A 14,318-nucleotide genomic window follows, 5' to 3' on the forward strand; every position below is an offset into this window, starting at 1 on the left:
GGAGTCAGCATGTCTGACCACCCAGGGCTACCTCTCTTCCTGAACTAGCTGACATTAAGGGTGCTAGGTCTGAGAGCATTGAACTCTTCCCTTAGAAGTATCCTCAAAAAGAGTTTCTTTTTCATTCCCCTGTAGTACAAACTTCCCAGGATACAAACAGGCTAACCATGTTGATACTGCAGCTGTAACTGAACCCAGATGGTCATTTCCTGCCTCCTCTTTGCCTTGAAAATTAAATCCTTTCCTTATGTATGTTGTTTCTGCTCACCACCTGGCAATATTAATGGAGAGTGTTCTGCTGTATCTGCAATTTTTAAGCTTAGAGTTTGGATAGAATATTTCACTGGCTACACAGTAGTTGCAAAGAGCTGGTCTGGAAATGAGTGTGCAAAGTGGTTTTGAGGGAGGGATAGTTCCCATTTTAAGGAAGCATTCTCTTAGTCCCCAGACTGACTCTAAAATACAGCAATTTTTTATGCTTTATGGCTTCTTGTAAAATGGAAGATTTTTTTTTTTTTTCTTTGCAAGTACATTTCAGTTGAGATCACATTTGGTGGTCTTTCTCAAAGCTGAGGAATTTTACATACATACTTAAAAGTTAAAAGTCAGTTCATTTTTCATACTAATAGGGAAAAACATGGGAAAAATAAAACCCGCAAAAATGGAAGGTTTCCCCAAATGGCAAATAGTTTCAAGTATTTCTTTTATTTACACAGAGCAGTTGGATGCTGGCATTTCATTTTGCAGAGTAGGGCAGGGAAATGTAAATAGATGTAAATGTCTTTTATTCATCCCTTTCTCACCTTTGTTTTTTTGTAGTACTACTATTCAATAAAGGACATCTCTGTTGGTGGCATGTGTATTTGTTATGGCCATGCTCGAAGCTGCCCTTTGGATGAAATCACAAAGGTATTCTTTAATTTCATTATTTTTGCAAAACAACTTTTCCAAGTAAAATAACAACAAAAAAATTCCTAAGGAGAATGAGAAAGAGGGAGCTAAAATAGATCTTATGAAGCATACAAATTATTTGCTATATTTTTCTTTTTTTTTCAGAGGAAGCATATCTGGGTTTTGTAGTGTATCTTTCTTGAAGGTAACTGTTCTTTGACATTGAAGTAAAACAATTAGAGGGGCACAAGACATAGTCTGTCTTGCAGCACAGGAGATTTGCCCCTCTTGTTCTGGAAAGGCTATTTCCTAGTAGTTGATGTACCATGGTAGAGCAGTTCAGTGCCACTTGTGGGTATTTGTGGGTCATGCCATTTTTTGGAGTAAGCCTGATACCGAGCAGACTTTTGGCAAAATTGATTAAATTGTCCATTAAAGAATGTTTCAAGAAAGTGGATTTTTTTTATTCTTAGAAATTGCAGTGCCAGTGTGAACACAACACATGTGGAGAGAGCTGTAACAAGTGCTGTCCAGGCTACCACCAGAAACCATGGAGACCAGGGACCCTTTCTGCTGGGAACAAATGCGAGAGTAAGTAGGCACAGGCATTTAGGTAGTTTCATGAAGCCCTACTGTTCTCTTGTTTGAGGTTGCTTTCATACAGATCTGTAATTTTAGTATGTTACTAAAGAAATGTTCCCCAGAATTCCCCAGAATTATGTTCCCCAGAAATATGAACTGTCTTCATGGGATTGTTCAGAGGTAGAGAACCTACTTCTAATCATAAATGTTCAGGTGGTTTTCAATAATCTCTTCAGTGTAGCTCCTTGGCTAGTGGAGTTGTCATGTAGTATAGCTCCCAGAATCTCTTTTTCAAAGGGACTTGGGGATTTGTTGTACTCCTGTAGAAACTAGAAGATTTGCATCAATCATTTTGTTAGCTACTTGAAGTGCAGATTTCATCAATTGATCGTAAATTTTGTCAGATGAAGAACTTTGTTCTCATAGCAAATGTTTTGAAAGAAACTCCTTATTGGCAATTACACTTCAGATTGTCTGATAGATTGACTTAGGCTGTGCCAGTAGGGCTGAATGTGTTCCTAGGGCTAGTTGGTGCATTTTCTCACTTCACATTACTAATGCATAGCACAAACTGCAGACAATTAAGAACCTATTAGATAAAATTTAAAGTTCCAGATGGAAAAGAAATGATTTTAGTTGAAATCCTTGCACAAGTCATAATACCACTCTTTAAACTTAATAAAATTTATACTTAAGTACTTCTTTGACTTCTCAGATTTTGTGTCTAATACGAAGAAGGGAAGAATTGGGCAGCTTTTCATCAGTAATGCAGAGCACAGAAGAAGGAACAGTTATTGCTAATTGCACACATCACTGTTGACAACAGTGCTGACAAGGTTGTCTTAGCAGGATATACAGAATACTACTAAAAACAGTGCTGTTAAAATGATAACAGTGGTTTTGAAATTTGCTTACTTGCTAAGAAATATAGTGTATTATATCTGATGAAGCTCATGGCATTTTAAAGGGGGAAAGCATACTTTTGAGGTCAATTCATGGGCCCTTCTACTTACATTTTAAATTTTGAAAAATGTCAGTATTCCAGGAAATGTTACACAGTGTGAATAAGAAAAAAAAATTGATTTCTTTTCCGTTCCTTCTCAGAATGTAACTGTCATAACAAAGCAGAAGATTGCTATTACAACCAGAGTATTGCAGATCAGAAAAGGAGCATGGATATTCATGGCCAGTTTATAGGAGGTGGTGTGTGTTTAAACTGTACTCAACATACTACTGGGATCAACTGTGAAATGTGTGCTGATGGATATTTTAGACCACACAAAGTAAGATTTAGAAAATACCATTCTAATGTTTTGGTGAATTATAACATGGTATCATGCCTGTTTCAGCTGATTGTGATTAATATATTGGTTTATATATTAGTTGCAGAATAGCTAAGAACCTATAGAGGTTGTTTTTTTTTTTTTTTTTTTGGTAAATGGCTTAAAGCCAAAACTTTCAGAAAAAAACAAAATGCTTGTCCAGTTGTGTAGGAGGGCAAATCAAGATGTTGGAGAAGAAAATTATAAGTGAAAATTACATTTGATATCCTAGTATGGAAATGTACATATTCTGATAGGAAATCGATTTCTCCTGTGGGTAAAGCTCTGAGAAGGTCCCAAGTATTAAAGTTTCACTGCCTCCAAAATTGTGTGCCACCCTCTATCAGCTCATTTCAACCAGCGTTAAAAAGGACCTGGCTCGAAGATTAAAATCTTTGGCTCATAAGAGGTTGCAACAAATGCTCTTCTTGATATGATTGTGGCAGAACTTGTTCTCTGAGTGTACTTTCCAGTGTCACTCTTTGGAAAAAGGGCATAAACTCTACAAAACATTTGTTAAGATGTGGCTGACAGAGTTAAACAGATGGACTTAAGTAATTTAGCATTGCATATAACTGCAGTGTTAGAGGTCTCTGTATAATGAGACATTCTGAACTAAGATTCTACTTCACATGGTCTTGCTCTGGAAGGTTCACACATATTTTGAAAAAATACTTTAAAAATCTGGCATAAATTGGTGCAGAGGGCAAGGGTGAGTCCATAGGAGTATGGGTATACAGCAGGTACAGCTCATCCAAAGAAGCAAATTGTGTCTCAGAGCTGCTGTAAAAAGCATTGAAGAAAGATCTTTGATCAACTCATAGCCATTAAATGTGAGGTCATTACTGGTTTGCTTTAGAGCTGAAGCACCTCAAAGGACAGTTTTCCTGCAAAAAAATAAAATATTGCCATATGATTTTCACTGCCTTATATTTAAAAGATTTATAGATCATGAAGGCAGAATGAGTCTTTATTAAAAGATAAACTGTCCTTCCATTGAACACAGAGCCAAGGATTTCTTTAATTTCCTTCCTCTTTGAACCAGAATGTCTTTGCAAAAAGCATCCACTCTTGTCTTAAACATTTCCATATCTTTTGGCAAACCTTCACAGTGGTTAATTGCTGTTACTGAAAAAAAAAGTCTATTTATGCTGAATGTGTCAGACTTCAGCTTCCAGCCATTAGCAGTCACTATATCTTTGTGCTATTGAAGATCAACCTTTGTTCCCACATTTAAGCTTTTTGTAGACTGCAATCCCCTGATCCTTCTGCTTGCTAAAGTTAGACTACTCCCTTTATCTATTGCCCCATATTATCTTTTTCCAGTCTTTATTCATTTTAGCTTTGGTGATTGAAGACAGGAAACAGATGTAACTTTACTGTTTCCAGTTAATAATTTGAGAATTTGGCAGTGAACTTTTATTTTACAGGTTTCTCCCTATGAGGATCACCCCTGCTATCCCTGTGACTGCGACCCCTTTGGCTCTCTGAGTTCTGTCTGTGTTAAAGATGAGCACCATTCTGACTCCCAGCGTGGTAAGGAAACAGCAAGTGCCTTTTCCCTGAACTTCCAGTCTGGCTGGAGGTCATTGAAGTTGAGGGAATACTATCTACCTTTGAGTGGCTGCCTTTTAGATACCACTTCAAAACACTGGTAAATCTTTGAGAAGGTGAGGCTGAGGCATAACATAATTTCATGATTTTAAGATATGTCAGGTCCCTGAACATGTTCTGTGGGGATTGCGGGCTCCTACTGTTTAAAACAATGTGAGGTGTTGCGATCTAACACTGTTGTTTGTGAATGCTGTTACAGCTGTAACAAAATTCATTTTGCTGCAATTTCTGTGCATTTGATTCTTTAAATGTGAAAAATAGATGGTGAGACTCATCTTGTACCAAGTATCTGCGGAATATGGCATGGAGTGTAATAAAAAAGGAATGCTAAGTTTTTTGTACCCTCTGACACATCTTGAATCCAGCCTATTGCCTGCTCTGATTTTTTTTTCCCCCCCCCTCTACTTTTGCTACTCAAGGCACTTGGCCAGGCCAATGTCAGTGCAGGGAAGGTTATGCAGGAGAGAAATGTGATCGCTGTGCGTTTGGGTATCGGGGCTACCCGAACTGCCTGCGTTGTAACTGCAGCCTGGCTGGGAGCATCAATGAAGATCCATGCATGGAGCCTTGTCTTTGCAAAGTGAGTACTAAACTTCCACTTTTGTTCAACATGGAATCTCTGGTTTATTAACTCCTTTTTATTAGTGAAATTACTTGAGTAATGGGAACATCACTTCCTTTATAAGATGTAACCTGGTGTACACCTGACAGCCTAGAACTCAAAGCTACTAATTATTCTCTGTACTGAAAAATATGGTAATTTATGTTGCATAGTTCTGTATGTCACTGATACAACATTTTCTATAATAATTGGCCAGACTGATGTTAAAATGAAATAAAACCTGTATGTGTGTGAGGCAGTCATAGAGAGTGAGAATGCCTAGCTAGGTTTGGTTTTAGGAATGAGCTGATATTTCTCTTCAAAGCCACTGATTGCTTGTAAACAAATACTGTGTTTAAAACATCTGCTTTGTTTAAAGAAACAGCAGGCATTTGGAAAGAACTATTGGAACACTTGCACTAGACATATGTATGAAATATGGTTTAATTATTCAATTGCAAAATATAAACCATAAAAATGTTTAAAAAGGGAGCAGTTTTGCAGCATTTTATTTTTTGGTAAATATCCAAACCTCTTAAAATTTCTTGCAGCTGTAGATTCCATTGAATTTTATTAAAAAACTGTGTTAATATTTAAAGAAGTTACTCAATTTTCTAAACCAAACATTGGAGCAGTTTATGTATTTGTTGCCAAATATGATAGCAAACAGGAGCCAAAGATAACATAGTATGTTTGACAATTCTTCTGAAAATTCAGTCCTTCTGCAAAATTTATATGATCCAAAAAAATCAAACCTATATAAATAACAACCCTGTGGAAAAACAAAATGGCTCAAATTGCCAATTTAAATGTGCAAAAGGAGAGAAGTGCCTGATTTTGAGTCAGGGTAGCACTATATCAGCCAATGCAGATAACTAGTGAAATTTTTTTTATAAATTGGACTAGAAACTGCCCCTTTTCAGTGCTGCTGTGGGCATGAGCCTGGTGTACAGAATTTTTAGGCCAGATCACAGAGAGCGTCACCAGCCAGTGGACCACCTACGGAGATGAAAGGAGAAAAGTTGTGCGCTCCAAATATCAAATGAAGGAAACAGGATTTCTAAGTCTTTGCAGACTCTATTCTTCTTTTATATAGTGCATTTTGTGATATTTGATCTTTCCTGGAACACAGCTCTTGAGTTCCAGTCATTGGGTAAGATTTTTATTTTTCATTAAGAAATAAATAATTTCTGTCTAATAATGTTAGACAGTGAAATGTTTGATCCAAATGCATTCTGAGGACTGAGAAATAAAAAAGCTGAAAAGAGCATACAAATAGTATTCATGTAAAAATTCATGATTTTAACTTCTCATTATCTCAGGGGGCACTTTGCCTGAGATTTTTCCCAAGTTTGCATATGAGCAAATAGAAGGAGCCATCCTCAACCTTTGCGTCAGAACTGGAGATCATAAGTTTTTAATATGCTTTGCAAACGCAGGTTGCACTTTGCTTAGAAAAAGACATAATCTGGCTGTGTAGAGAGGTTTTATGTAATCTTGACATGCCAAACACTGTTCCAGCAGGAAAGACAGTTGGAAGTCTCAGATTTCTCTCTGGTAAGCCTGAAATATGCTCCATAGGACCAGATCTGATATAAGTCTGCAATCTGGAGTGATTCTTGTGACTGAAGTGAAGGTACCCTGGTAACTGCTTCTGGAATCCGATTTTGGTCCACAGGCTTTGCATTTCACATGGCAATGCAGAGCTTGTATAGGCATCTTCAAAACAGTAAGATAGTTGTTCTTCATAGGATGCTTGCAGTCTTAGTGTCCTAACTATATGTGTCAGGGAACTTTGTGAGGTGTTCTATAAAGTTCTTTTTGCCTTTGTAGTGGAGTTTTCTCATAATTGAAAGCAAAGGTTGAGATTGGAGAGTGGTGTTCAGGTCTTGTCCTATACAAAGCTAGGACATTATAAGAATCTTGTCCCTGGCAATAGGAAATGTTCTGTATCTTAGTGTGTGAAAATGGCCGTGGAGGTCCGCTATTTACACAGCTTTGTGGGTAGTTATCAAACATTTTCTCTGCTGGTTTGTTTGTCAGCAGCAATTGTCTAAACTTTTTTAAAGAAATAGTCATGTATTTGCTGCACACATTTTATGAGAACAGAATACTGGGTGCACTGTTTCAGATTTTTTTTCCCCTATAAATTCTGCATTGAAAGATGTTTGTAGCTGTATGCTCTGAACTACCCAATTTGCATGGCAGAATACGAATGAAAGGAGCTAAAGGAGTGCAGCATCTCTACTTCTGGAGCAGGAGTTTCTGGACCTTAGCCAGAGCGTATTGGGTGGAAGAGTTGCCAGCTATCATAGTGTGGTGCTGTTCCAGGAAGAGGACAGCAGTAGTGGGCATCACAGCATAAATATTAAGAGATGGCTGAGAAACTATTCTGGCTGTGGTGGCTCCTAGAGCCTGGCCTTAAAGGTGAACTTTCTGGATTCTGTCTGGTAAGATATATGAAAGGTAATCTGCATTCAGAAAAGTGAGATCTTTCTCCAGAGCAATCTACAAAGTCAAGCTACAAGAGAAGTAGACTGGCAAGCTGGCAGAAGCTTTTCAAACCCTGCCTGTGTGTTGAAATTTTACTGCAATAGAACCCTTGCTGGGGCTTGTTTAGATTTTGATGAACTGGCAGATTCTGATGAATTTTTCCAATCAGTTTCAGTTTTAAAGCTCTGAGTCTTATTCAATAATCCTGCTGTGCTGAAATGTGTTTTCTTTTACAACCTTCTGAATGCTGTTATGCCTAAATCCCACCTAATCCATGGTATTTGTTACCATAATAATGCTGATGTGAACCAAATGTTATATGCCTTTGACAGGAAAATGTAGAAGGTGAAAACTGTGATCTCTGTAAACCAGGATTCTACAATTTGCAAGAAAGAAATCCTCAGGGCTGCACAGAGTGTTTTTGCTTTGGTGTTTCTGATGTCTGTGACAGTCTTACATGGCCCATCAGTCAGGTATGTAAATGTTATGTCCATGACCTAATATTCTTGCTTCAAGTAGCTGCAAAATGTACTATATTTCTCTTTGACGTGTGCCCAAGTTAGCTTCAAATTCTGGTGTGTGTCTCCTTACAGAGGAATGGATTTCCAGTATCATTGGGCAGCTCTGAGGTAGTCAGCAACTCATCCCAGTGCAGTCTTTGGCCTTGCTGGCTTGCAGTCATATCAGAAGCATTGAGTAGTGAAGACTGCCATAATGCATTGGAAAAATGAATTTTTTTCTGACTGTTAAAGTTTTTTTTCATGCTGAAGAGATAAATCCAAACCTGTTTGCTTGGCAATATGGCCAATATTGTTTCTTAGCAAACAGTGTTTATAAATATCACTGTTTTCTGATTAGACAGTTCTTGAGTTATGGGGCTTTGGGGTCACTCTTTTCCACCCATAAGGATTTTTCCTTATGCATCTTTGCACAGCTAGCTACACTTTGGTCTCCTGTTTTGTGTGCAACAAAAAGGGAGGAAAACATATCAAATTGACTGAAATTCTAAGATGATTGAATAAAACTCTCTCTGTGAGAAGAACAAAGTTCTGTCATCTTGGTCCCTCTTCTGGGGCTGTAGTTTTTGCTTTCCTCAGCTCAGCCCTATCTATAAATGGGGACAGTTGGCCTTGAAGCCTTTGAAATTCTGTGTTTCAGTCTCAGGGAGCTGCATAGGTGTAATGTTAATTTTGTTGGAAGGATGAAAATCACACTCATTATATTTTTGTTCCTATTGAATAGAGAGGTGGAGACCATCCTAGTCTGAAGTGGCATATTTACATGTGTTGGTGTCAACTTGGCTAATGGAAGTGCTCTACATCCATCAGTTTGAATGAATATCTTGGAAGAGGTGAATGCTTTCTCAGTGACACAACTGCCTGACTTTCATTAGTATTACTATTTTTGCAGATTTCAGACATGACTGGATGGCTTGTTACTGATCTGTACAAGGCAAGGAGTGTGCAGCCTCAGCGAAGCCAATTTGATGGACCCCATCAAATAAGCATTAACAACACTGAGGCTGTGAAAGTACTGAAAAATACTTATTACTGGTCAGCACCTGAGGCATATCTAGGAAATAAAGTAAGTACTCAGCTAAGAAGTCAAAACTCCTTCATAGGTTCTATTGTTCTAAATATATAGTTTCTGTAATTAAATCTGGCACATTAAAGCTTGCATTCAGTATTACCAAACTTCTCACTGTATCTCTGCTTTTTAAATGAGAATGTTCCTGTGCAGACATTCCTAGTACTCTCTTTTTGCACTTTGAGTTCATTCATCTCTTCACTTCCTTTCCTTCCTATCCTTGAAACAATATAATATCTCTTGACTGTTACTGATTTATATGCTCACATTTCCCATGCACTTGATTCCTATCCCAAAACTTATACCCTAATGTCCAGTCATAGTGGAACAGATGGAACCATTAAAATCTCTTGCCTGCTTCTTATCCATCTTTTGTTTCCAAATAACTAGTGTTTAATTTTTTCCCTGTTTACTAGCTAAAGCTCTGGGTCTCCTGGTTTTTGCAGCAGAATCATAGAATATTTGAGGTTGGAAGGGACCTCTGGGGGTTATCTTGCTCTGTATATCAAACTCTGTACTCAAGCAAGGACACCTAGAACAGATTAACCAGTACCATAATCAAAGAGCTACTTCTGAGTATCTCCAACGATGGCGTCTCCACAACCTCTCTGAGCAACCTGTGCCACTGCTTGGGCACCCTCACAATAAATGTTTCCTGATGTTCAGCAGGAACCTCCTGTATTTCAGGTTGTGGTCATTGCCTCCTTTCCTGGCACTGTGCGCCACTGAAAAGAGCCAAGCTCCATCATCTTTGCACCCTCTCTTAAGGAGTTTGTATATATAGATAAGATCTCTCTGAGCCTTTTGTAGGTGGGGCAGTCCTGCTACTCTTGGTCTTTCCTCGTATGAAAGATACTTCAGGCTCTTGATCATTTAGTGGCCCTTTGCTGGACTCTTTCCAGTATGTCCACCTCTCTCTAGTGCTGGGAGGCCCAGAACTGGAGTCAGAGCTCCAGCTGTGGCGTCACCAGTGGTGAGCAGAGGAGATCCTTGCAGCTTTACCTGTAATTATTTTCAGTCACACAGAATCACAGAATCACAGAATTTTCAAGACTGGAAGAGACCTATAAGATCATCTAGTCCAGCCGATGTTCTAACTGTTCAACTAGATCATGGCAGCAAGTGCCACATCCAGTCTTTTTTTGAATTCTTCCACTCTCTCTGCCCGTGCAGCTGTGTTTATTATTAGTATAGTGACACAATAAATGAAAACAAGTGTAAGAAGTGTAACATTAAGGAGCAGATTTTGCACAGGACTACACTCACTCAAATTCTGATTTCTTATTGATTTAATATAGGTCTGTTTGTTAACTTACTTTGTAGTAGTCAGCAGCAGATGTGGGGCTAAGGACCCTGAAAAGTGGAGCATGGAATGTGAAAAACTCCCACATGCTGTGCCCCTTGGCTAGGATGATAGTGTACACCTCAACTGTCTGATCAGAGTCCTGTTAGTGTTTCACTGAATGAGGGCACTTATCTCAATCACCTGTAGAGCCTTGAGCTAGCTCTCACCACCTGCACAGCAACAAGCCAGCTCTTGTCCCCGTGCTGACACTCATGGCATGTTAAACTTTTTCTGCAAAGTGGTGTTTGTAATCCCACAATTGTCTTATAATTTGGACATTGTACCGACCCATGTAATTTCTTTGTGTTAGCTGGAGGTGGAGGTTGTCATGTTGTTAAGACTTTGCTTTTTGTTATTTCAGCTCACAGCTTTTAGTGGAGACTTGAAGTATACAGTATCTTACGACATTCCAATGGAAAGTGTGGACAGTGATATAGTGTCTAGTGTGGATGTCATCATTCAGGTGGGTTTTTTTTTCAGCTTGTTACTATTCAGATGTTATTAAGAATCTATGAAGGGCTTAAAAAATAAAATAATATTCCTATACTAGTAGTTTTGCCAGTTTCAAGTCCCTAAATGTCACTATCAAAATTTTATTACTACTCATTTCTCTGATTATCTAATCCATACCATACTCATTTTAAATGTTAAATACCTAGAATTTAATCTGTGTGTATATGGGTGAGTTGCTTATTACCAAATGTACAAAGCTGTGTTTACAAAACAAACTGCAATAAGCTGGAAAGACTTATGCCTATGAAAGAGGTGAGTGTGCTTGCAGATTGCTTACTTTTCTAGATTTATATTGCAGTTAAAATGTAAGGCTCTATAATGAATCCAGGCATCTCCAAAACCATAATTTTTTATATGTACTTAGCAATAGAACAAAGGAAAAAGGAAATTCTGTTTTATAGAGGCATTTGATTTTTGCAATTTAGTTTATTCTTTTACAAAAGAATTCTGAAGTCTCTGAACCGAGAGAGAATGGGATTGTGGTCTTGAAGCCACAGAAAATGTTGACCTTTTACTTACTTTTTCCTAATGCAAGGAATTTATTTTGATTGCCTCTTCTCTGTGTTACACGGATGTGTATTTGACACTAAATGTTACTGCTTAATAAAATTTTCATGCAAATAAGGAAACTATTTTCTCTTGTCCTTCAATTTCAGGGTAACGGGCAGATTCTGAGTACAAGAGCAGCAGGCTTGTCATTACAGCCATATGAGGAGTATTCTAATTCAGTGAGACTTGTAGCAGACAATTTCATAGAGTTTAATACAAAAAAGGCAATAGACCGAGAAATGCTGATGACTGTTCTGGCAAATGTGACCCATCTTTTGATCAGAGCCAACTACAACATTGCCAAAAAAGCGGTGTACAGGTAAGTGAGGTAAAATATTCAAGTTAATGTATATACTTCTATTATTTTTCTGTATATGAATCATGATTCTTAGTGGCAGTATTCCTGAAGTTTTATATTAATAGTTTCTAGAAAAAATGTTGTTTATTGAATTTTCTTAAGACCAGTTTTTGTCCCCAAGTCATATAGAGTGTGTGGTAAGGGACATTTGATTTTAAAGATATCTGATAGCAATGTTGTCTTCTGCTTTAAAGTAGTAGTGCATAAAAGCCTTATTACAATGGCTCCTTTTTAGGGGGAAATGCCTCCAGAACTCCCTACAGTATGCTTATTTGGGTATGTGGCAAGTTAATCCATCACTGACTATTAAAAACTATCAATAAAGATATTGATTGTAATTTCTTTTGATGCTTGTTTGTGGATATTACTGAGACTCATCTCTAAGGGAGTACTTAATAGGAAAATTAGGCTGCAATGGATTAGCTGATCATTGTACAGTCTCAAAGCAGCATTGGTACTATCTGTGTGAGACCTTACAGATCTTCGTTTCACCTCTTCTCCAAGATACAGGAATAAAGTTGTATTGCTCTCAAGGGAATCAGCTTCATCATTTACTTAATTTCCTTACACTCACTGACAACCTTTCTTCCTCATTCCCTAATTAGAGCATGGTACTAATAACACTAAAGTTATGGATTCAAATCCCCATATGGGCCATTTATTTAAGAGCTGGATTTTGATGGTCCCTTTCAACTCAAAATATTCTGTGAATATTCTGTCATTTGGTAGCATTTTGTGTCAATAACATAGGGACTGATACCAAATTTGCTTTGTGCACCCACACCACTCTGGTGAAATGTATGTTCATTTAGGGATAGTGTTTGTCTTTATGAGATATTTGTAAAGATTTCTTACAAAAATGTGTAAGACAACCTCCTGTGGCTGAGGAGGTTGTCTCTTCCAGTAACAATAATGATAACAGGAGACATCTGGAAATGCTGTGATGAGAATATGATCACAGACTTCTTGGAAAAGAGATCTGTGCCTGTTCCTCGGTTGTCTCTGCCAGGGAGCAGTGCTCAGTAGAGTTACCTCCCCAGAAGGAAACTGTCCTGCTGAAGATCAAGTCTGGGGAAACAAATGTTGTGATGTTTTCCTGCTTAACCCTAGGCTGGACTCTGTGACCCTGGATACTGCAAGTGCAAATGTTATAGATCTTTCTTCAGCTCCAGATGTGGAATTCTGTGAATGTCCTCAGGGTTACACAGGATTATCCTGCGAGGTAACCTCTTACAGTGTTTTGTGTATGCAAAATTATCTGCTATTGTAAAGGATCTAGGTTTAAAGGCAGGCTGCCTTTAGTTAAACTGCCATTAAAGTGTATGTTCTGTGGTGAATTGCTGCCTACTATACTTTATGCAATCCCAAAGGTCTTTTCTTTCAGCTACTCTAAACAGGATTTTAAACTTATTGCTTGAATTCTTTTTCATGGCACTAAAATATGATGATGTGCTTCAGAATAACAGTGTTTCAGAGGGAGCAGCTGTTAAAGCTCTGTGAAGCAATTTTGAGCTTACCTTACTCATTAGTAGCATTTTTTCTGGAGCTGGATCATGTTCAGTTTATTCCTATTACGTGCCATTAAGTTTATGGAGGCAATGAGGAACCTTAGCAGGGAGGAATGCTAGCTTTTGGAAGAGCCCACAAGGGTGAAATGCATTGTGCAAGGTGGTGTCTTGTGTATCTCTAAATAGAAGATTTAGAGAGGCACAGTCCTATTGCAGAATAGCAGGAATTATTTTGACAAATAATTTCAGTATGAAAATACTGAAATTGTGCTGTAGCATTGTTAATGATTCTGCAGAGGTGGTAGAATATCTTTTGTATTGTCCCATAATAATAAAAGGAATTTCACATATTAAACCACACAAAAGTTAACTTTCATGCCTCCAGGGAAGAAAGGGATGAATCAAAGTTTTATGGAGCCAATTCTTATCCCCTTTATCCAGTGCAAGTAAAAAACAACCACTTGAAAAGAGCTACAGAGACATCAACAGGGTTGAAAGAGTGTTCAGTTACCACAGTGTGAAAGGGTTGGATGGTGGGTGGTCGGAAGTGCACTCTCTGAAAAAGTTTTGATGTGTATTTTCAGCACACATAATGCTACTGCTTTTTCTCCCTTCATTCCTTTTCAGTCCTGTCTGCCTGGGTACTACCGTGTGGATGGAATACTCTTTGGGGGCATTTGTCAGCCCTGCAAGTGCAATGGGCATGCAACTGAGTGTGACATTCACGGTGTTTGCTTTGTAAGTCATCCTGCAAAGTTCTGTGTTTTAAGCATCTATTTGGGAGTTAAGAGAGCATTTTGACTGTGGGAGACAAGTTGACAGTGAGCATAATTTCAAGCTGTGGGTACCAAGTGTTTATTTTTGTTGGTTTTCATTGTTTAGTTCAGAGTATGTTTCAAGACTCCATTATTGTGTTTTCCAATAAACAATTTGTTTCAGTTTATCATTTCAAGTG

General features: G+C 38.1%; 1 protein-coding gene across 1 annotated transcript in view; it reads left to right on the top strand.

Moving 5' to 3' along the window:
- LAMA1 (laminin subunit alpha 1) overlaps positions 1-14,318 on the top strand; it is an 83,837-nt gene that overhangs the window by 19,494 nt on the left and 50,025 nt on the right. Inside the window, exons 6-16 of the mRNA XM_058024531.1 lie at positions 820-909; positions 1,365-1,482; positions 2,578-2,756; positions 4,226-4,331; positions 4,829-4,989; positions 7,836-7,976; positions 8,914-9,087; positions 10,797-10,898; positions 11,605-11,816; positions 12,966-13,077; positions 13,991-14,101. Of these exons, the coding sequence (XP_057880514.1) occupies positions 820-909; positions 1,365-1,482; positions 2,578-2,756; positions 4,226-4,331; positions 4,829-4,989; positions 7,836-7,976; positions 8,914-9,087; positions 10,797-10,898; positions 11,605-11,816; positions 12,966-13,077; positions 13,991-14,101 (1,506 nt within the window). The remainder of the gene's footprint in view (positions 1-819; positions 910-1,364; positions 1,483-2,577; positions 2,757-4,225; positions 4,332-4,828; positions 4,990-7,835; positions 7,977-8,913; positions 9,088-10,796; positions 10,899-11,604; positions 11,817-12,965; positions 13,078-13,990; positions 14,102-14,318) is intronic.

This window comes from Melospiza georgiana, chromosome 1 (genome assembly GCF_028018845.1).
Source record: "Melospiza georgiana isolate bMelGeo1 chromosome 1, bMelGeo1.pri, whole genome shotgun sequence".
In the NCBI taxonomy this organism is placed as follows: domain Eukaryota; kingdom Metazoa; phylum Chordata; class Aves; order Passeriformes; family Passerellidae; genus Melospiza; species Melospiza georgiana.